Genomic DNA, 23,900 nt, shown 5'->3' with positions numbered 1-23,900 from the left:
TGACAGATACTAAAATTTTATCAACTGATGAAATATTGCTTATAATATGATATACATTTTATCAGTTGACCGTATTTTGATATCTTTTATAGGAGCCGAGATAAACTGGCTCAAAGATAGGGTAGTTTTCTATCAGAGCTTTTACGGTAGCTCAAAGGAAAAAATTGAGCTATTTAATGTAAAAAAATATATTTGTTCCCACTTGATGTAAGTGTTCTACTCCCTCTCTCAACTTTTTCTCTTTCGCAATGCTTTTCCTTCTTCTTCTTTTTCCTAACAGCTTCAGCGATGACGTCATCGGGTTGACCCCCATCTGGCCGTCAGGGGAGGAATACTCTCCAGTATTTGCATCATTCCCCACTTTTTCTAGTTTTTGTGTTCCTAAGAATCTGGATTCTTAGGATTCTAAGGATTCTTGAATTTCAGTTTTTCAAACTTTTACAATTTTTTCATTGCCCTGCTCACCCTAATTCTAATAAGTCAGTAATCACAGCCACGTATCACCTGGAATTGGGTTTTTACGAATTTCCCAACAATATACGCCAGCAAAATCACTTATAGTCCCACCTTATTTCTCGGATATTCTCTGAATCTAGTCACCTCGAAAAATGAATAGATTTCTAGTGAACATGTTTGTCAAGTGTTGTGAAGATTATCCATGCTTTTGCAGGTTGCGAACATTGTTTTTACATTTTCGAATTTATGAATTTTGGTATTCCAGAATTTGAAAATTTCAGAATTCTACAAATTCAAAATCTTAGAATTCCTGTATTTTGCTATATTTGATTTTTCTAGAATTTCAGAAAATCTTTAAATATTGGGAACTTTGAATTTGTAGAATTTTAGAATTCGTAGTTCTTTCATTTTTCAACTTTCACATTCTGGAATTTTGGAATTCTGAAATTCTGAATTTCTGAACTTTTGAATTTCTGGATTTCTGGAGTTCTGAAGTTCTGAAATTCTGGAATTCTGGGATTCTGGAATTCTGAAATTCTGAATTTCTGGACTTTTGAATTTCTGAAATTCGGAACTTTGGAAATTCTGAAAATCTATAATTCTGACCTTCTGAATTTCTGAATTCTGAAATTCTGAAATTCTGAAATTTTAAAATTCTGAAATTCTAGAATTCTGAAATTCTGAATTCTGAAATTCTAGAGTTTGGACGAATGTCTGAAACTCTGGAATTTTGACTTTCTGAATTTCGGCAATTCTGAATTTTGGAATTCTGTATTTCTGAATTTCAATTTTCTTGCTAATTTCTTCTCTTTTCTATAATTTTCAGCATTTAAAAAAATTCAAAAAATCGAAATTTCCAGAAAAAAGCAAAACCAAAACTCGCTGGAGAAAGTGCACTCCACATCAGTATATCCATTATCATCCGGTGATTCAATGTCAGCAAGTGGAAAATGTAGTAAAATGCGACCACGATTTGAGATGCTCAAATCGATGAGCTATCAAAATTCCATCGATGTCACCAATAATGAAATGGTAGGCTTTTTTTATCTATCAAGAAATTCATTTAAAAAATTTTAAAAATCTAAAAATTGCATTTTTTGGAGTGTCCAAAAAACTAGGTCAACTTTGTTAGAACTTTTTGAAAATTTCAGAAAATACTAAACAAGACTAGAGCTCCATTTTTGTAGTTGACAACTTTTTGGTGCAAACGCGCTCTGATGAGATATGCAGCACGGAAGAGGCGTGGAGCCACCTCCCTCGGCGGAGGAGTGGTGCTGGCGGCAAACGCGGAGGCGCAGCGCACAGAAGACGCTCGTTTTTTCCACGTTCTCATCAGAGCACATTTGCATCAAAAAGTTGTCAACTACAAAAATGAAGCCCTATAATATTTTAGTACACTGTGAAAATTTGAATGAAATTGAAAAAGTTTGAAGTGCTTTTGTAGGCACCTAAACTTTTTAGTTTGTTTTTTTGGTCTTGCTGGATCTAAGTTTCTTCGAAATTTGAATTTTCAAATGATTTAAAAACCAATGTTTTGAGCAATCATAGAGGTTCATTTTTGTAGCTGATAACCTTTTGATGCGAACGCGCCCCAAGGAGATAGGCCACATGCAGTGGCCAAGGTGTGGTCGCGGCAAGGTTCCACGTGGTGTATCTAATCAGAGCGCATTTGAATCAAAACGTTGCCAACTACAAAGTTAAAGCTCTAGTTTTGTTCAGTATATTCTGAAATTTTCAGAGAAATCAAATAAGGTTGACCTATTTTTTGAGACATCCCAAAAACGCAGTCCACCAAATGTTCCTGAACTTTTTGCTCTTTTTTTTCATAGAACAGAAGCGTAGGCGCTTTTCAATCAGCAAATAAAACAAGTCAAATCACACAACTAATTTTTTTGTTTGAAAAAGGAATTTTCGTGCTCAGAGAGGCAGAGAGCTTCCGCCACGTTTGTATACTGTATATCTTGACATCATTCAGTTTTCTCTAACATAAGGACGACAAAATAAGAGGAATTGAAGGAAAAAAAAAACAAATAAGCACTTATTGTTTCCTTTAAAATGAGTAAGAAATGAGTCTATAAATTCCAAGAATTGTTAGCAATTTTCTGAAATTTCAGGATTTTTTCTTTCTAGAACTTTTTAATTGAAATTTTGGGCATGTTGAATGAATTTCCAAATTTCTGAATTTCTGAATTTCTGATTTTTTGAATTTCTGAATTTCTGATTTCCTGATTTTTTGAATTTCTTAATTTCCGAATTTCTGAATTTCTGAATTTCTGATTTCCTGATTTTTTGAATTTCTGAATTTACGAATTTCTGAATTTCTGAATTTCCAAATTTCTGAATTTCTGAATTTCTGATTTTTTGAATTTCTGAATTTCTGATTTTCTGATTTTTTGAATTTCTGAATTTCTGAATTTCCGAATTTCTGAATTTCTGAATTTCCAAATTTCTGAATTTCTGAGTTTCTGAATTTCTGAATTTCTGATTTTTTGAATTTCTGATTTTCTGATTTTTTGAATTTCCGAATTTCCGAATTTCCGATTTTCTGAATTTCTGAATTTCCAAATTTCTGAATTTTTGAATTTCTGAATTTCTGAATTTCTGAATTTCCAAATTTCTGAATTTCTGAATTTCTGAATCTCTGAATTTGTGATTTTTCGAATTTCTGAACTTCTGAATTTCTGAATTTCTGAATTTCTGATTTTCTGATTTTCTGATTTTCTGATTTTCTGAATTTCTGAATTTCTGATTTTCTGATTTTTTGAATTTCCGAATTTCCGAATTTCTGAATTTCTGAATTTCTGAATTTCTGAATTTCTGAATTTCTGATTTTTCGAATTTCTGAACTTCTGAATTTCTGAATTTCTGAATTTCTGAATTTAATATTTGAACTGCTTTCATTTTCAAAATTCCTTAAAAAATGTTATCAAAACTTCCGGTTTGAGATCCATTACCAGAGATGTCCGGATTCCGGATTCCGGATTTCGGAAAATTTTCATTTGTCCGGATTCCGGATTCCGAGAAAACTATTTTATTCCGTTTTCCTTTTTCAAAAACGTCATTCCGGACATATCTGCCTATTACTCATTTTTTGATACAAACCAATGATTTTTCCTTTTTTCATACTTTACCAAATCAAATGATCAGATGCTGATTATAGCGAATTTTCTGGTATTTCTGAAATTTTTAATTCAAAAAAATTTTTTTTTCGAAAAGTTGAACCTAACACAATTAAGGACCTTTTTTTCTTTTGAGTTTCGAAGTATAAACTTTTGCGATTCCCCAAAAAATCCATCATCGTTTCTCCCATTTTTAATATCAATCTGTTTTTATCTTTCTTCTTTTGTTGATAAGATAAAAATAGAAAGAAAAGAACAATCAAAGAACAGACGATTTCTAATTTTCAATTTTTAATATACAGTGAGCTTCAATTTAAAATTGTTTGAATTGATAAAAAAAAGTTGAATAAATATCACTTAAAAAAATTGTTTTTTTCCCAGAATCGAGTGATTTTTATCCCACTTTTTTAATGAAAAAAAAATCCGAAAATTTTATGACACTATTCAAGTAGTTTCCGTGTTTTCGAAAATTCAGAAATTCAGAAATTCAGAAATTCAGAAATTCGGAAATTCAGAAATTCAGAAATTCAGAAATTCGGAAATTCAGAAATTCTGAAATTCAAAAATTCAGAAATTCAGAAATTCAGAAATTCAGAAATTCAGAAATTCAGAAATTCAGTAATTCAGAAATTCAGAAATTCAGTAATTCAGAAATTGAAAAAAATTATTTTCAACAAAATTTTGTGACACTATTCAAGTAGTGTTTGTTCGTCGTAGACCACACACACACACCTACAAAATACTTTGTAGGGAAAAATAAATGTTTTTTCTTTTTTTCCGTCCTTTTCCACTAATTTGTGATTTGTCATCATCCCCTTGTTCCTCTTTAAAGTACCGTAACACCACTTTCCAATGTACCCTTTTTGGTTTCTCTCTAAACTTTTTTGTTCCGCAATACGGCGTACGTTATGGCGTTTGCAGACAAACCCCCTCAAACTTACTACTGTAGCCTGCTTCACTACTGTAGTTCTGCAAACATTGCACACCTATGTTAAATTCTTCATTTTTAAACGATGGTGTTTGCAGAGAAATCTATAGTAACCACAAACTACAAAAGCCTACGGTAGACTTCTAGAAACCCATTTTTATGCTAACTTTTTGTTGGAAAATTTAATTTGTTTATAAAAATTTTTTTTGCAATTCGAGACTTTTTTCACCCAAAAATTGAGTGTTCTATGGAACTTTTATGTGTGTTTTGTGATTTTTGCAGATTTTGCAAAAATCTTAAAAAATTCAATTTTTTGTTTGTTTTTTTTTCTGGAAAATTCCAGAAACCATAGAACTGAAATGTTTTTTAAACTGATAAGAAAAGAAATTTTCCTATTGTTCCGTCAAAAAAAGTTTCGAAGACAAAGAACAACAATGAAAAGATAGATAAGACGAAAATTCGAAAATCTGAAATTTTGAAATTCTTGAACTTCGATATTATAAGATTCTGAAAATTTGAGAGTCCAAGTTTATGAGATTCTAAGTTTTTGAAATTCTGAAAATCTAAGTTTCTTAGGTTCTGAAAATCCGAGAATCTGAAATTTTGAGATTCTGGAACTCTAGAGTTCTGATATTCTAGAATTCTGCATTTCCGGTTTCTGAAATGCTGAAATTCAGAACATCTGGAATTTGGAATTCTGAAATTTCTGGAAATGTGAATTTTTAAAATTTCCCATATTATTAGGTTTTTTTTTTGAAATTTTTGAATTCGGCATTTTACGGAAACTTCTAGAAATTTTCAAAGAATTTCAATTTTTTTCCGAAATTCTGAAGTTTAGAATTTTCTGCAATTCTGAAATTCTGAGCCTCTGAATAATTGACATTTCTAGAATTTCGAACTTTTCCAAGTTTCCCGAAATTTCTGAAATTGCGAATTTTTGAATGTCTCTTGTCTCTAAATAAAAAAAAAAATTTTAGGAAACTCAAATTTTTCGAAATTCGTAAAATTTCTTAAAACCCATGAAATTTCAAGTTTTGTATTTTTTTTTTGGAATTCCCAACATTTCTAAATTTTGAGATTCTGGAATTCTGAAATTTTGAGGCTCTGAAATACAGATATTCTGAAATCCTGAGATTCTTGGATTCCTAGGTTCTAAAATTCTTAGATTTTGGATGTTTCGAAAAAAAATGGTTCTTAGATTCTCAGATTTTTAGATTCTGAGTTTCTGAAATTTCAGGATTTTGACGTTCTGAGATTCTGAGAAATTCAAAAACCGTAAAAAGTTCCAAATTTTGTTAGTATGATCCCTATCTTCTTTTTGGATCAAATTTCACAAAATTGTTGTATCTCTCCCTCTTTTTGTACCTGGCACCATTCCATAAACATTTTGCGCCCAGCTCTAATTTCCGATGCTCGAAATCTAAGAATCTAAGAATCTAAGAATCTAAGAATCTAAGAATCTAAGAATCTAAGAATCTAAGAATCTAAGAATCTAAGAATCTAAGAATCTAAGAATCTAAGAATCTAAGAATCTAAGAGTCTAAGAATCTAAGAATCTAAGAATCTAAGAATCTAAGAATCTAAGAATCTAAGAATCTAAGAATCTAAGAATCTAAGAATCTAAGAATCTAAGAATCTAAGAATCTAAGAATCTAAGAATCCCCCAGCTTTTTGTACTTTGTCCTTATTATTCTAGTTCCTTCATTGTTTTGCTTATCTAATCTAGCGAATCAGAAGACGTTATGTCTTCTGAATTCTTATTCTTCCGATGACTGTACGAAACGTCATTTTCTCATACACACTGTGGTGTCTAGGAAAACTTGTCACGTTTCTGACTGTCTCGTCGTCTGGCGTCTCTCTATTTAGAGAAAATTATGATGACGTGATAAGAACACTGTATAGACCCCCAGAAGGATGACTATTTATAAAAGGCGGAAAATTCTTTTTTTCCGTTTTTGAGTGTTTTCTGGCTACACGTGACTTGTGTCCTATAAAGGTACAGCGAAGAACCTTGCAGCCGAAATTTTTTTTAAAGGCGCATGCTGTCGGAACAGTAGCAAATAGAATAATACTGTAGAACAGAAAACGAAAAAAAATTGAAAAAAATTGCAGTTCATTTTTCGAGCTCAAGTCAGCTGTTTCGATGATTCAAACCTGCAAAATTTTTTTCTTTTTGTAAAATTAATTTTGATCTACCACCCCGCGCTTTTCGCTCGCCGCGCTTATTGTTTTCTCCTCCACGTGCGCCGATGATCTCTCGATTCTTTGATGCCTAAGCCCCGCCCACTGTTCTCATGCTGCTGCCACTCTTTGATATGAAAAATTTTATGAATTTTTTAGTTTTTTTTTTCTCTCCGTTTCCTGTAAATCAGACCACCTGGTGGTTGGTCGAGAAGAAAACATGCAATAAAATTCCTGATTTTCCTGATTATATCAATTGAACTTCTTGATATAAAAGGGCTCGCCGCCTTCGTTTTTCTATCGGAAATTTCTTATTTTTTTCCAGAACTTTTTTTGCTTTGAAAATTTCGCTGCAAAATTCTGAAAAAAATTCAATACACATTTTTTTTTGTTTTTAATTCATTTTTCCACCTGTAAACTGCTGAAAAAACAGTGAAAATTATTCAAAATTCTGAATTTTTTCAGTTTTTTAATTAATTTTTCCTTTTTTCCCGGTTTTTTAGCTGAAAAACAGCGAAAATCTCCCAAAAAAAAGCTTTTTGCTGATTTTGAGTCCCGTCACGAAATTAAAGGCGCATCGCCTCAAAACTTTTCTTGCGTCTCGAAGCGAACTACAGTAACTTGTTTTTGAAAAATAAATTGCGTAAAAAAGCGAAAATTGCCTAAAATTCGATTTAAAACTATGAAAAATTTGAATTTTCACATTATTTTGACAGACTTTTACTTTTTGTGTTTGTTCTTACACTGAAAATCACTGGAAAACAGCAAAAATCCCAAAAAAAAAGCAGTGAAATTAAAGGCGCATGGCCTCAAAACTTTTCTCGCGTCTCGAAGCGAACTACAGTAACTAGTTGTTGTCCTCTTTTTCAACATTTTTTCACCTCATTCATCATCTTTTTCACTCGTTTTTTGACATTCTCAGTGGCAAAAATAGATAACAAAGCTGAAAAACTTGTTATTTTCAATATTTTTGACCTAAAAATGTCGAAAATCAGTACAAAAAGCCGTCGTTTCTTCCGTTTTTTTCGATTTTTAAGAAGAAAAAAAATTTTAGCAAAAAAGTCCCAAATGTCGTCTATCGTGTGTCACCCGATTATCAAAAACGGAATCGCGACGGACGCCCGTATCAAAAAGCAACGCCCACCGCCACTGGTGGTCGCCAGGCCTAGAGATTTGGTACAAAATTGAATTTACTAGAAAAATTGATTTTTAGGCCTAATTAGCCCAATTAAACGTTTTCTAATTGCAGATCCAAGAAGCATGCGAACGTCTGGTGCTCAGCGATCAGCAGTTGCGGCGAATTATGGTGCTCATGGAGAAAAGTATGGAGCAGGGGCTCTCCGGAAAGAAGGCGGCCGTTAAGATGCTGCCAACGTATGTGGATGCGGTGCCGAATGGGACAGAGGTAATTAGCGGAGTTAATTGGTCGAGTTAATTGGCCAATTAGGCGATTTTTCGCTCCTAGGGACATCCGGACACACCGACCCATGTATATAGCGAAAATGGCTTTTGAATAAAGCCATTTTTCGCTCCCATGGGCATCTGGACACACAGAGCTATGGATAGAGCAAAATTAGCGATTTTTTTTTTGCAGAAAGGCGACTTCCTTGCTCTGGATTTGGGCGGTACGAACTTCCGAGTGCTTCACATCAAGCTCGAGGGAAAAGAGACAAAAATGACGGGAAAGATTTTCCGCGTCCCCGAGAGCATCATGCGAGGAACTGGAGAAGCGGTAAGAGAGCGATTTAGAGCAATGTTAACCAGAAAAATTGGTTTTGGAGCAGTTTTTGAGCCTAGAGAACTCAAAATTAGAGATTTTTTAACCCCTCAAACGAACATCCGGACATCAGGATGCACAGAAAAAGTTGATTTTGAGCCATTTTTAGCTCAAAATCTGGAATTTTTGATGTTGGACAAACAGATGGACAGAAATTTGAGAAAAATTGATTTCTAGGCATTTCCAACCCCAGAAATGCGATTTTCAGCCTAATTTTGGTCTGTTTTCAGCTCTTCGACCACATTGCCGACTGTATGGCCAAATTCATGGAGGAGAACAATTTGAAGGACGCGACGAAGCTCCCGCTCGGCTTCACATTCTCATTCCCATGCGAACAGGACGGTTTGACGCGGTACGATGACTGGAATTGGCGCGAAATTTGGCTTAAAACGGCTGGAAATTGGTTGAAAACAGCTGAAATTTGACTGAAAACTGCCAAATTTTGACTGAAAATGGCCGAAATTTGACTGAAAATAGCTAAAATTCGACTGAAAATGGCCGAAATTTGACTGAAAATAGCTAAAATTTGAACTGAAAACTGTCAAATTTTGCCCAAAAAGACCTTAATTTTAGCGTTTTTGGATTTTTTCTCTGAAATTCTTTTCCAGATTTTGAAAGGGTTTTTTCCAGAAAAATCCAGCGAATTTTCGAAATTTTTGTGTTCTTTTTCTCACTTTGCACCTATTTTTTCAATTTTACACCGAAAAAATCTGAAAATTCTGTCGAAAAATCTCATTTCTCAGCACTAATTTCAGTCTCTGAAAACCTGAAACGGGCGGTGGTGTGCATTTTTGCGTGGGGGTGAACATTTGAAACCTGGCGGTGTTTGCACACTGCGCGTCAAATGTGATGCATTGGCGAGGCGAGCTGAAATTTAGGGTTTCTGAAGGCAAAAACGATGATTTTTTTATGTTTCCAGGGGAAAATCTGAAAAATAAATATTTAGAAAGCAAAGAAAATTAATGTTAATGAGATTTATGCAAAAAATAGGTCCAGAAAAATCGGAAATTTTTGAAAAAAAGTTTTTTTTAGAAAAAACGATTTTGGCGAATTTTTGAAGCTAAAAGTTCAATTTTCAGCGGAAAATTAGTGACCTGGACGAAGGGATTCAAGGCATCGGGTGTCGAAGGAGCCGACGTCGTCACCCTGCTGCGCGACGCGTGCCATCGCCGCAAAGACATTGACATTGACGTCGTGGCGCTTCTCAACGACACCGTCGGCACCCTGATGGCGTGCGCGTTCCAAGAGAATACGTGCCAGATCGGCGTCATCGTGGGCACAGGAACCAACGCGTGCTACATGGAACGTCTGGACAGAATCCCGAAGCTAGCCGGATACGTGGATGAGCACAATGTGACACCTGAGGAAATGATTATCAACACGGAGTGGGGAGCATTTGGAGATGACGGCGCGTTGAGCTTCCTGAGAACCAAATGGGACGACGCTGTGGACCGAGAGAGCATCAACCCCGGACAGCACCTCTATGAGAAGATGATTTCAGGAATGTACATGGGAGAATGCGCAAGAGTAGTTCTCGAGGATCTGGCGAAGCAGGGTCTTCTGTTTGGCGGACACTCTGACGCCATCTCGACGCCTCACTGCTTCCCAACAAAGTTTGTCTCGGAAATCGACAGTGATCTGTTGGAGGACGACGACAGAACGTTCCAGAAGACGTATCAGATTCTGGAGGACATTGGTGTCGAGATGATCACGGCCAATGATTGTGCCAACGTCGCCTACGTGTGTAGTTTGATCTCGACACGGGCCGCGCATCTCACCGCAGCCGGAATCGCAATGCTGCTCAATCGGATAAACAAGAAGCATGTGACGGTGGGGGTTGATGGATCGGTGTACAGATTCCATCCGACGTATCCGACACTGCTGGATGCGAAGATTGCCGAGTTGATTGTGGGGGATATTGAGGTAGGATTTTGAGGATTTTTGGAGAAACTAAGGGGGTGGGAGGCGTGGGGGGGGGGTGCCTTTGGGCTTTTTTGTAGAGAAAAATGGCACCTGGAATGAAGATTTTGGACATCCGGACACACAGAAAACGTCGATTTTTCTAAATTTTGAAGGCTTTCTAGTCTCTAAAAAATTGCGTTCTTTTTAAAAAAACCGAAAATCTGAAATTCGAAATTCCTGAAATCCCGAAAATTCGACAATTCTGAAATTCAAAATTGCTGAAATTCCGAAAATCTGCATTTCTGAAATTCAGAAGTTCCGAAATTCCAAGAATCCCAAAATTTTGAAAATCTGAAACAGGCCCAAATTTCCAAAAAATTTTTGCCTTGCAAAAATTCGGAAAATTTAAAATTGCAAAAATTCGAAAATCCAGAAATTCAAGAATTCTGAAAATTAGAAAAATTCAAACATTTAGAAATACTGAAATTTTGAAAATCTGAAATTCAAGAATTCAGAAACTCTGAAATTCAGAAATTCAAAAAAATCTGAAAATCTGTTTTTCAGAAAATTCAGAAAACCCGAAATTCCGAAAAACTGAAATTCGGGAGTTTAGAAATTCAAAAAAACTGAAATTCAGAAAACCTGAAATTCGAAAAATCTGGAATTCAGAAGTTCAGAAATTCCGAAATTCGAACATTCATAAAATCTGAAAATCTGGAATTCCAAAAATTCGGAAAATTTGAAAATTAGAAATTCTTAAACTTCAAAATCTAAAAATCTGAAATTTTGATATTCTGAAAATCAAAAGGTCTGAAATTCAGAAAATCTGAAATTCCTAAAAATCGAAAATGTTTAAAAATATCGATTTTTGCAGTACAAACTGATGCTCTCCGAGGATGGATCTGGCCGTGGAGCAGCTCTTGTCGCCGCCGTCGCCACACGTCTCAAGGAGGAGAAGCTCGCCGCCGCCGCCACCGCTTCTGAACGATAACTCATATTTCGCTATAAATTTCTTTTTTTTTAACTTTTTTTGAAATTTCCTACTGTCATTTTCACCCCAATCGAACGAGCTTTAGCGAACCACCCAATTAACTAGACTACGGGAAACACTTTTTTTTTCTTCTAACGCATCCCATTTTTTTTGAAAACTAACCCCAAAAATTCCACTAAAACTAACCCTCTTTCACCCCCAAAAAATCTATTGTCTGACTATCTTTTAAATTATTCTCCGTTTTTTTTGTATAACTAGCTCCCCTTCTTCTCTTTTTTCCCCATATAGAAATGCAGAAAACTAAACTGATTGAAATTTGTGTATAAAATACGAAATTTTCCCAACTTTTTTGATAAAAAATTATTGAGATTTTGTCGGAAAAAGATTGAAATTTGAGCCAAAAACCTTGAAATTTAGTGGAAATTTTTTTGGATTTTTTGGAAATTCAGAAATTCTAAAATTGAAGAATTCTAAAAAATCGAAAATTCGTATTACAAAAGTTTGGAAAATTGAAAAACTGAAAAAATTGAAATTTGTTTGAATTTCTGAATTTTTAAAAATTTCGGAATTCAAAAAAATTCAGAAAATCTGGAATTCTTAAATTCAGAATGCAACAGTAATCCTCCTCATTTTCCAATATTTTACTCTACAGTAATCAGAACCGTACAACATTGACATGATTTACCATAAACACTCTAGTCGAGCGCCACCCCCTAACTTTCAACTTGGAGCTCAATTTTCTCGTTTCCTGTGATAGATATCAAAAAGTGCTCAACTGATGAAATGTTTATCACAATATCACGAATATTTTATCAGTTTATCACTTTTCGGTATCATCCACAAAAGCTGAGATGATTGAGCTCAAAGTTGACGGCTAGGGAGCTCATTCTAATAGAGTGTTTACGGGGGCTTTCGTAGCTTCCCTTAGGACAACACCGTTCGCGGATTATCTTCCTAGGGTCCTTCGATTTGTGTGTATTTCCTCAGGAGAGGGGCTTCAAAGACATTAACTAATCCACCTCTAATTGTGGTCCTTTCCGGGGACAGGAGGAGAGGAGGTTCCTCTGTGGAGCATCTGTCCCTTTATAATATGTCCCTTGTCGTTTTATATCAACCGCATCGCTATGAAAATTTGCAACTTTTCGTATTATGTGCAAGAAGACAAAAGGAGCTAGATATGTCAGGCATTTTTGAGAAGATCGATGCAATAATGCTGAAATTTGAGGCACGTAGAAAATTGCTCAAGAAGCCTAAGCTCAATTATCTCTACTCCCGTTGGAGATAGCAAAAATTTGTCAACTTTGATAAAATGTTAAGCATAACATCATTCACATTTTATCAGTTCACATACTTTTGATATCTTGCATAGGAGCCGAGATAATTGAGCTTGAAGATCAAGCTAACTGATCAAAGTTCACATCACTTTCACACTTTTTTCTGTCATTGGAAACAATCCGCAAAACAAACATTCTGTAATTTTTGAGATTTCCTGTCATATGTATCTACGTTTCTCAGGAGGACGAGAAAAGTTGAACGTAGAGAACATTACACAAAAAAGAAGAAAAAGAAGAAGGACCTTGTGATTTCAACGAGTAGGTCAAAAGATCTCTTTCGCGACCAACAACAATCAGATGTTTGTGTTTTTGATGGTCCCGCCTCCACGTGTCAATCTCCGAGACCTTCAAATCTATTTAACACCCAATTTCAATTGAAAAGAGAAGTTTTTCGAAGAAATTTGAAAAAAAATTTTTTTTTGAAAAGAAGGATTTTGGAAAGAGAAGATTGGAGAAAAACAATGGTCGAGGTGAGTTTTCGATTTTTGAATTTTAGAATTTCTGAATTTCTGAATTTCTGAATTTCTGAATTTCTGAATTTCCGATTTTTTGAATTTCTGAATTTCTGAATTTCTGAATTTCTGAGTTTCTGAATTTCTGAATTTCTGAGTTTCTGAATTTCTGAATTTCTGAATTTCCGATTTTTTGAATTTCTGAATTTCTGAATTTCTGAATTTCGGAATTTCTGAATTTTAGAATTTTTTTTTAGAATTTCTGATATTCTGATATTCTGAATTTTTGAATTTCTGAATTTCTGAATTTCATGATTTTCTGAATTTCCGAGTTTCCTGGAATTTTAGAATTTTAAGAAATTTCTGAAATCTCTTTTTTCTTGAAATTTACCTTTTACCAGAATTTGGGAAATTTCTAGAAATTAACCTTTTTTAGTTCCGGGATTTTCTGGGATTTTCTAAAACCTTAAAAAATCAAAATTACCGATTTTTCTTATCCTAAAAAAAATTCTAAAACTTCAAAACTCTCAGATAATACACAGTATTATCTGAGAGTTTTGAAGTTTTAGAATTAAAAAAAAAATTCCATTGTATGTTATCGATTAACCGTAAACAGCCCGTGTGTATTAAAAAAAAAAACCTAAAAATAAAAATCTGTACTTTCTAACAAAAATACTTCCAGACCCAATCCATCAGTTCCGTTTCTGACAAGCTCTCCCAATGTCATCGCATTTTCAGCAGTCTTGATGTAGGTCAAAAATCTTGTTTTCAACGAAAAAAAAAATATTTTTGTTCCTCAAATACTGCACTTTCTTGTTTTTCCGGGTACCCCATTATTTGTTTTTCTTCTTAAAAATAGATTTTTCGGCCGGAAAGTGCAAAAAAACAGGTGGTGGCCTAGCTTTTCTAAAAACTCGGCCACCAGTTTTTTCTTCTTTTTTTCCTTGAATATAATTTTTTCAGTATACAAGAGACGTTGTCATTACTGGTGAGTATTTTTACAATTTCAAAATTTAACTCTTAAAAAAATTTTGAAATTTTTTTGAATTTTTAGGATTCGACACCCCATTTGAAGAATACGATGAAAATCCATCGGCAGTGGTGCTGGATGAGCTGTTGAAGGAACCTATTAAAAGTTAGACATTTAATTTATTTTTGAGATTTTTGAAAAATTCAAAAATGCTGAAAATCATTTTTCAGATGTCAAAATACATCCATTTAAAATTCCCGCGACGTATGAAGCTGTGGTTGAGAAGCTTCCAGAGCTTCGAGAGAACTGTCCGGATGTGAGCGTTGTTTTTTTGGGGAATTCTAGGAAATACTTAAACTCAGAACTTTGAAACATTCGGATAAATTTTAAACTCCTATCTGAAATTCTGAAATTATGAAATCCAGAGATTTGGAATTTCTGAATATCTGGATTTCTAAATTTGAGAATTTCAGAAGTTCGGAATTTCGGAATTTCTGCAACTTATGAAGTTATAAATTCAGAAATTCAGAAATTCAGAAATTCAGAAATTCAGAAATTCAGAAATTCAGAAATTCAGAAATTCAGAAATTCAGAAATTCAGAAATTCAGAAATTCAGAAATTCAGAAATTCAGAAATTCAGAAATTCAGAAATTCAGAAATTCAGAAATTCAGAAATTCAGAAATTCAGAAATTCAGAAATTCAGAAATTAAAAAGTTCAAAAATTCCAAAATTCAGAAATTCAGAAATTCAGAAATTGAGAAATTCAGAAATTCAGAAATTCAGAAACTCCAAAATTCAGAAATTCAGAAATTCAGAAATTCAGAAATTCCAAAATTCAGAAATTCAGAAATTCCAAAATTCAAAAATATTTGGTTTTACAGAAAATGAATTTAGAATTCGAGTTAGTGTGTTAAAAATCCGAGATTTTGCAAAAAAAGGAATGTACCGTAAAACCTGCAATATAAGGGCCCCCACACTGTCAACGTTATGACAATTGATTTCGGCTTCTGTGAAAGATATCAAAAATGTGTTAACTGATAAAATATTAGTGATATTATGATAAACAATTCAACAGTTGACCACTTTTTGATATCTTTCACAGGAATCAGGAAATATGGGCTCAAAGTTAGAAGGCCCTTCTTTTACAGCTTTTACCGTAAATTTTCATTTTTTAATAGCAATAATTTTTCAAAAATTTTTAAGGATGTAATTCATTTGGCGTCGCACAATATCAAAAATACAATCTACTTCCAACAAAAAGCATATTTCGATGGTTACTGTAGAGAGGATATGAATGGATATGTTCCCGAAGGAAATCGGATCGAGTTTTTAGAAGAAGATGAGGATTTGAAAAAATTGAAACCATTTGTGGATTTCGATTATTTAGTGGATGAAGTTACCGAAAAATGTGGACTAGATGGAAAACGATTCGGTGGGCTTAAAGTGGAAAAATCAAACGATCCGGGAAGGTAACAATATTTCGAAAACAATATTTCCTGAAAATCAAATTTTCAGATTTGTCGGAGGTTATCTATACTATCTCTCAATTCGTGAGGGCCCCGTCAACACCTTATTCATCCATGTGCCCCCGTTTGAGTAAGTGCAGACATCTGGACTTGAGGATACACAGAATAAAGAAATTTCAGAGGAGAATGCACAAAAGAAGCTGTCGCCGGCGTCATCCGCGAAGTGATTCGTTTTTTGACCAGAAATGATTTTTAGCAACTTGGAAGAACACTTTTTCAAAATGAAAACGATTTTAATATATATTTTGTATAAACTTCTATGAAAAAGTTGATTTTTTCTTGCTTCACACATTTCAGATTTATCTTGTCGAGTTTCTGAATAATCACGAAATGGGGTTCCAAACAATATGCACAGACACTTATTGAAATTTGAAGGCGAAAATAGATTCTTGAATCAAAACGAGTTGTCTCTCGTGATTCGAGAACCTTGTTGCTGCTTTAACCGCAAACTCCCAAATTCCATCGGTTCGGCCATTTCTAAAAACTCCTTCTCCGTTTTATCCCACACTCCAAAACTGAACCAAAAGTCCATATATCTCGACAGACGCCACAAAACCATCTGTTTGTCTGATAACATACGCAGGACTGCTTGTGAAATATCCATTCCCCCATTAATCATCTTCAGCGTATCTGCAGAATTCTATCTGGTCATCTCAGAGTGCACTCAAAAGAATGCTCCTGGAACCGATATACAGTGCGTGGCAGGTCTATACTGCCACTCATGTTTAATGTTATAACTTTTGAACCGTTAAAGGTATCAAACTAGTTTTTTGAAACGCGAATTTGGGACCACAAATTACATACAATTGACAATTTCTGTAACGATATCTTGAAAACTGTCCGAGTTATCTGAGAAAGTCTGGAAAAATGCCATTTGCAACCGTTGCAGATTTGTACGGCCACTTCAAAAATCGGTAGATCATGACCTCCAGGGAAGACGGAGGAGTCTGATTTTGATTATATATTCCTAACATCACTGATAAAACCTGTTTTATTTTGTGTGCTCTTTTTAAGTCACTTTGACATTATGCTCTTTTGCTGATTGATACTGAAAAAGCTTGAATAGGCGCGTTTAGATAATCTGGAAGGATTGAAAAAGTACCTCCTGGCCAACGTGTGTGGGATTTCCTCTCGCCGCGCTTTACTACGGTGAAATCAAGGAACCGTCTCCAGAAGACTTCAAAAATCAGAATTTCGAAAAAAGAAAAGTTCGAGCATCAACAAAGACACACTTCTGATCTATCTGTCAGGTTTCAGCTCAATCGGTTAACTTTGAAGGGGTGCAAAGGCACGCTACATACATGCGCACATACAGAATTTGGTGAATGTTACACTTTCTGATCTGGAACCTGGGAAAACCAGCAAAAAAGATTGCATCAGCAGGTGGTGTTATATGTATTCAAAGGTGATTCGCGAACAATCCCGTTACGGACGCTCCGCGTTCGCGCGCGGTTGAAATAGGAACCGCATACGGACCGTACGCGAACCGTTTTTAATAAATAGTTGTACATTATTCGGATTGATCCGTATCCTGTCCGTTCGCGAGCTCCGTATCCGATCCGATTGCGAATCATGACCAAACGGACAGGATACGGATCAATCCGAATAATGTACTGCTATTTACTGAAAACGGTTCGCGTGCGGTCCGTATGCGGTTCCTATTTCAAACGCGCGCGAACGCGAAGCGTCCGTAACGGACCCGTTCGCATTTTATCTGTGTTACAATTTCACGGTATATGGGCTCAAAGTTGAAAGCTAATTTTTTGATAACTTACATTTTGGGCACAATGTGTGTCGGTGGTTTCTTTCTTGGGTCGATTCGTTTCGCTCGAATCTCCTTTAGAATTCGGTTCCGTGAGAAACTACCTTCATTTATCACGATTTCCAAGTATTCCAGTTTTTGAAATTCTTCTCCTGATTTCCATTTATTCACAAACTCGATCAAGTCGGAAATTGGGCAAGTTTCGCAAGCTAATTCTGCCTGTCTTCCTTGAAAGTGACGTGAAATCGGCGGACAAATATTGCTCGACAACAAGGGATTCTGCCTGGTAGAATTTCGAGTCAGGAGAATTGTTCTTTCATTATTTTAGCGGCCACATCAACCCGTTGCAAAACAGGAGACGCGGAGAAAAATGTTTCAAGATGTTTCATATTCTCAAATTCTACGTCGAACTTCAACTTCTTGTGTACTGATAAGCGTTGAAGTGGAAGGCAAGGCATGTAGTCGTCTGATAGCCAATGGTAGGCTACATAATTTCCGAAAAAGTCGAGAAAATAATTATGCATTGATATGATCACAGAATCTCGTTCATTCGGTTGGAAAGATGCCAAAAGATAGTATTTATCATACCGCTTGCATATTCTGAAATATCGATAGTTGTTTGATTTTTCTTTATTTTATGAACATTTTTTTAAAACCAACTTAATTCCATAAAATAGCAGAACTCAAGAACTACCAAATGATACTATTTAGAATACTGTGTCTTGTCTGTGAACAAAGTTACAAGCCATAATGATGTGACCGTGTAGCTCCGATGGTTGTTGGCTTGTAACTTGTAGACATCATTTTGTAGTTCTTGATTTTTTTCTATCTTATCAGTTAATATGAAGAATTCGTCCTGAAAAAAAAACAACGGTATGACAATCACTCACCGAAAATATATCATCTTCCCAGATACATTCAACTGAAAGTAATCATTCAACGGTTCATGGTACCTGGCATATGTCATCAACAAGCTCCTTTTGTCTTCTTCCTGGGGAATCGAAACCCATCGTTGGTTCCAAATGATGTCGTATTTAATGAGGCTGATAGCATTGATGTTGACGAGTCCACGTGGCTATCCGCCGACTCGCCAACTTTAAGATATTCTGAGGACCTCTAGGCCCAGCCCACTGTGCTTACTCCTCAGAAATCTTCCTATTTCCCACTTTATTCTCTTTATTTTCCTTTGTTTATTAGCCTTTTTATTGCCTTCTCATATTCAAATTCCCTCGCCTTTTTCTCTCCCTTCGTGCAAGCGCGCCCTATCGTACGGGTCTCGCCACGAAGGGGCTAAAGGCGCACACACACTCGAAACGGGTTTACTGGCCTACTTTCTATTCAGATTAATTGTGTTTTTACGTTGTTTTTACTGCGTTTTGCTCATATTAATCATAGTATAGCAGTCAGTGCTGTTCCGTGACGTTTATCTCCAGTTTGCAAGTCAATCAACCTCTCTACTCATCATTATTCCTACCATTTCAATACTGTAAGCCCTACCGCGATCCCCGATCGCTTTACCGGCCTTATTGGACTACAAGTAGCCACTAATGGTGTGAGTTGATCTAGATTTCCTTCTGAATAGACTAACGGCCAGCTCTGTGACCTGTTTCATGAGTGTTTTCCTTTCAGTGCTCTCATCGTGACCACTGGGAAGCGTGTGCACCTTGGGAACTTTGTCTATGAGAGGCGATAAGCTTGTCACCGGTAGGAGAAGGGTTTTTGTTGCCCAAGGCTTTTTGCCCCTTCAACTATTGAGTGATCAGTGATGTCCTTCTCGTCCGTCTCCAAGCCAGCCCGACTCCGAGGAAACCTCTTATTGACGATATATTCTCTTTATTCAATATATACCGCTCAATAAATGGGTCACTGATACTACTGTTGTTATTATTGTTTCCACACCGCTTTTCAGCCCGCTCGTCGTCCCACTCCTCGCTACAGACAGAATTAGTTCCCCTGTTACCGATGCACTTTCCTCTAATTTGCCAGACATCACGCACAAAGAGGTAGCTTGTTTCTCTGGAGCCGTCACGGGGAATCCAACACTCCCCAAGGTGACCCCTCTACAATTGAGTCGTTCCTCTTGGGACGATTTAATTGCTTTTTTTCATTTTTTTGGAAACTAATGAAAGAATTAGCAGTTCAGAATCAAGTATATCCTTTTGGACATAATATGAAAACTTGAGGAGTTTCATAGCGAAGAGGTAGGAGTCTAGTTACGAGGAATAGAAGATCAATAAGAGAGAAAGGGGCATCTTATAAAGTGACAGATGGTCTACAGAGGAACCTCATTTCCTCCTACCCCCCAGGAAGGACCACCATTAAAGGTGGATTAGTTGGATAGGCACGTCTTCGAAACCCCTCTCCTATGAGAACACACAAATTGAATGACCCTAGGAAGATAATCCGCGAACGGTGTTTCCCTGCGACAGTCCCGTAAACACTCTGAAGTAATGAGCTTCTAAACCATAATCTTTGAGCTAATTAATCTCATTTCCTGCAAAAGATATCAAAAAGTGGTCAACTGACAAAATGTTAATCATGAATTAAAAAATATTTTATTAGTTGATGACTTTTAGTTATCTTCCACGGGAGCTGAGATAATTGAGTTCAAAGAGACATATAGCATTCACGGCTTTTAGTGCTGCTGCGGATCCTCAATTGCGATTTGAGCTGTATGGATGCCTTAAAATTTTTGGATCTTTCAAAATTTTTTTGGGACTTCTTCATATTTAAAAACTTAAAACTTCATTTCAAAAATTAAAAAAAAAACAAATTAACGATCTCTTTCGTAGTTTGTCCCTGACGTTCTGGACGTTCTGCACGCTTTTCCACGCTCCATTCAATCGTCTGCAATACAATGACCAACTTACTAAAAAGTAATAATTTGCTCAACACAAACCTTTCGACTTCATCCGCTGCATACTGACGCAGAGTTAGTCGATGTGCATCTTTGCAAAATTCAACGTTGCGCTCGATGCAGTCCCTCAATGACCAATCAACTATTCCAATGCCATTGATAAACTGTCAGGCCTAATCTGAAAACAAATATTCGATTGCTTTTTTAAAAAGTTGGTTACGAATGCTCACATTTCTCTGAAGTCGGGTTTCCTGCTCCTCGAATATTCTTGCCTTCTCTTCGCTGTCGTAGAGGTTCAAATGATGGCCCTCTACGATCATACGACAAAGATGGAAAGAGCTCAAAATCCCTCGATTTCGTCCTTATTGGGCAGTAACCTTAAAACAGAAAATGAATTACCGTAAAACCTGTGATAGAAGAACAACCTAACTTTCAACTTTGAGCCAATTTATCTCAGTTCCTGTGAAAGATATCCAAAAGTTGTCAACTGATAAATTGTTTATCATAATATCACAAACATTTTTTTTAAAAGACAAATTTTTGGTATCTTTCACAGAAAACGAGATATATAGGTCTAAATTGACAATGTGAAAGTCCGCTTTTGAATTTATGGTTTTCTTTCAAATATTTCGAAACTTTTCGAAAATTTCGGAATTTAAAACTTTTGATAGATTATGGAAGTACAACACTTTCAGTCATCCGAAATTCTAGACCTCTTTTGGAATTTCAAATCTTTTGGAAAACTTTGAAAATGGTAGAATTGTCGAAAGAGTAGCTTTCGATTCTACAGTATCTACAGTACTCTACAGGGTGGCTGAAAAGTATTGAGACACTTGTTTTTTGTTGTATTTTCAAAAATGGAGTTTCAACAAAAGAACCGGATTTATTTTTTCAACAAATGATAGTAATAGAAAAGATATCAGAGGAGATATTCGAAGTTTGAGCCTTCGGCCTTGATGCACGCCTTCAAACGAGCTGGAACAGAAGCGACGGTGCGCCGGAGGTAGTCATCGTCAAGATCATCCCATGCTTTGAGCAAAGCGGCCTTCAGTGAATCCACATTTGGGTGCGATCGAGCCATCACCTTTTCCTCCAAATATCCCCAAACGGAAAAGTCGAGTGGATTCAGATCGGGCGAGGAAGCGGGCCACATGTCCTTGCCCCAGTAGCCAGGGAAATGAGCGTCGAGAACAACTTTCGTGGATTTCGAGCCATGGGACGGGGCCCAATCTTGTTGAAGAATGAAGGGTTGCTGGCCAAAGTGGCTAGTGACCCACGGACGTAAAACAACCATCAACACCAACTTTTGGTTCATGCTGACCGCATCATTTCGTGTGATTCTCTTCTTGATGATGCCACGAGTCCGGGAGCTCTGGGATCCGGAGCTCTGGGATCCGAGAGGCGGGATCGGAGCTGGTCGAGATGAAATCGGAGCTGGTGGAGGTGGATTCGGAGCTGGTCCTAATGAACTCGTCTGCGTCTCTCTAATCCCTAATCTCTAACAAATCCTTGCTCCACGGAGCACCTTCATTTAGTATCTATAGTCACGGCCCGTTCCGTTCCAGACCTGCATATTTATTCTTATAATTTCTATGACCCAGTGTGTATGGGTCTAATATTCTTGTAAATTCCTGAATATCTATTTTATTTCATCTCGAACTTTACTGGGCAATTCGAACGAGGTGAATTGTGAAATTCCAAAAAACCACCAGGTTTTTCTTGTACTAGAAAAGCTAGTTGATGTTAAAAGGAATTACGATAGAGCGTAGTTACTCAATTTGCTCATTTTCAGATCTTGGAACACGAGCAGGGAACTTACTATGACTACTGTAGTTCGAGGAGCCAAGTGAGCTCAAAATATCTAAAATGCTCGCAATTTCAAATTTTTAAAGAAATCAAAACGCGGATTCGAAATTCAAAGATTGGTTGTGGAAACAAAGTTTCTTACCACAAAGATACTACCGTCTAAACCGTGCTGCATGGTACACATGAAGATCGTATCGTCTGAATCCTACCCGATGTATAGGAATTGTTTTTTATTCTTTATTATTTTTTATTCATTTTTTTCTTGTTGAAATAGCTCTTTGGACTCTTTGAAGCTAATTATTTCTTCATTTTTACATATCGATAATACTGTACTTGTTCAAGTTTCCATTTTTAATAAATGTAGTTTTTTTGCAATTTTCCTAGCCTTTTATGAGTTCGAAAAAATCCAAAAGTTTTGAAATACTTTTAGAATTTCTGAAACTTTCAGAACCTTAAAAGGAAAAACATTTTTCAGTCCCGGAAATTTTTCGCTCAGCCCTGAACGAAATTTTCCAACTCCCGGTTTCGATGCAAGTTTTGGAACTGATGTTGTGCAAAATAAGAAATGCGGAGAACGAAACAATAAAACTGAACAAAAAAGGTAAAGTTTTATCGATGAGATCGTCATAAACACAGTATTTTCGATCGCTTTCCTTCTCCGCGAAAGACACTTCAGTCTTCTTCCTGGCGCAGTGTGTATGTGCCTTTACTGATTTTTTTATAATTCTATGAATATTCCCTGGCATCTTTTAATGAATGATGCCTTTTATTTCTTATTTTTCTGAAAAATATTTCCTCCTATTTCTAAATTTGAACTACGGAAATGAACGTTTCATTTCAATAATGATCTTATCAATGGGGATGGTGATAAACTGTAAGTTCAATCCTTGCAGCAATCGATAGGCGAAAACTTCAATTTCAGGTGGAAGAGGTTGACTAGTCAGCTCGACTGCATCTGGCTCCAATCCGGACGATGAGGACGCTCCTGAAATGAAAGAAAAGCTCCAAATTTTTTCGATAATGGATTTTTCGATAATGGATTAGCGAAGATGCACCGAAAACATTTCTTCCAGATGACTTCATCTATTGAATGAAAAGGACAAGCCAATATGGGACATTTAATTTTCTGATTTTGTGATAATAAAGAACTGAGCATTCAATATTTTTTTGAATATATCAGGAAACATTCTCCATCTAATAATTATATTAAGACTAAATTTTGTGATAACACAGACGGATTCTGTTTTAGAAAAATGCATCAGTTGGACTTCCGTGCCTGTGAAAACACCACTATCCTAAACCTTTTTGAGTTATTCTAGTGAAAGCGCGAGACAGACAAACAGATACACACAGAGAAAATTCCACAGTAAAAAAGGTTATTTGAGGCAATAAATAGTAAAGGCGGACCCAAATATCACTAATCTTGCAATAACTCAACACTCCTTATAGCTCTCAGCGAGTTAGGAATGTTTGTAATTAAAACTTTTTCATCTTTTTCAGATTCCAGAACTTTGAAAACTCCTCGAAGTCCTCCATAACAATTTCATACAATTTATGTTACTTCTCATCGTTTTTCGTATTATTTTAAGGATTTTTTCAAATCCTCCGTCCTTGTGATTTCCTTAACACATCATTGAGAGAAATAGCATTTTGAAAAATCGACGAGAAAAATTAACATTAGAGCGCATTTACACTATAATACGCCAAACTGAAAAAAAGAGTTCTGCGTTCGGGGGGAATCGAACCCCCGTCGAATGCTTGGAAGGCATCCATGCTGACCATTACACCACGAACGCGGCATGAAGAAAAGACAGTTGGTATGCGTATAAGAAAGTGG

At 35.9% G+C, this 23,900-nt stretch overlaps 2 protein-coding genes and 1 non-coding gene across 3 annotated transcripts; 2 read left to right on the top strand and 1 right to left on the bottom strand.

Moving 5' to 3' along the window:
• Positions 1 to 1,389: 1,389 nt before the first annotated feature.
• CBG19465 lies at positions 1,390 to 11,354 on the top strand (the record flags this gene model as incomplete). Its single annotated transcript, XM_045236015.1, has 6 exons — positions 1,390 to 1,488; positions 7,934 to 8,089; positions 8,279 to 8,416; positions 8,692 to 8,813; positions 9,541 to 10,384; positions 11,238 to 11,354. 6 exons carry the CDS (start codon positions 1,390 to 1,392, stop codon positions 11,352 to 11,354), a joined length of 1,476 nt encoding a protein of 491 aa, XP_045096783.1.
• Positions 11,355 to 12,503: 1,149 nt separating this feature from the next.
• On the top strand, positions 12,504 to 15,834 carry CBG19464 (the record flags this gene model as incomplete). The annotated part of the gene is made up of 8 exons (XM_002646437.2): positions 12,504 to 12,533; positions 13,823 to 13,888; positions 14,104 to 14,128; positions 14,195 to 14,275; positions 14,341 to 14,426; positions 15,316 to 15,581; positions 15,628 to 15,708; positions 15,759 to 15,834. The coding sequence occupies 8 exons, from the start codon at positions 12,504 to 12,506 to the stop codon at positions 15,832 to 15,834; spliced, it is 711 nt and encodes a 236-aa protein (XP_002646483.2).
• A 7,953-nt stretch (positions 15,835 to 23,787) lies between these two features.
• Positions 23,788 to 23,859, bottom strand: CBG28177. The gene has a single exon. It is a non-coding gene (tRNA).
• Positions 23,860 to 23,900: the final 41 nt, after the last annotated feature.

Source organism: Caenorhabditis briggsae (genome assembly GCF_000004555.2).
Source record: "Caenorhabditis briggsae complete genome, chrI, whole genome shotgun sequence".
Classification (NCBI taxonomy): Eukaryota; Metazoa; Nematoda; class Chromadorea; order Rhabditida; family Rhabditidae; genus Caenorhabditis; species Caenorhabditis briggsae.
This window is presented reverse-complemented; position numbering and strand designations above follow the sequence as displayed.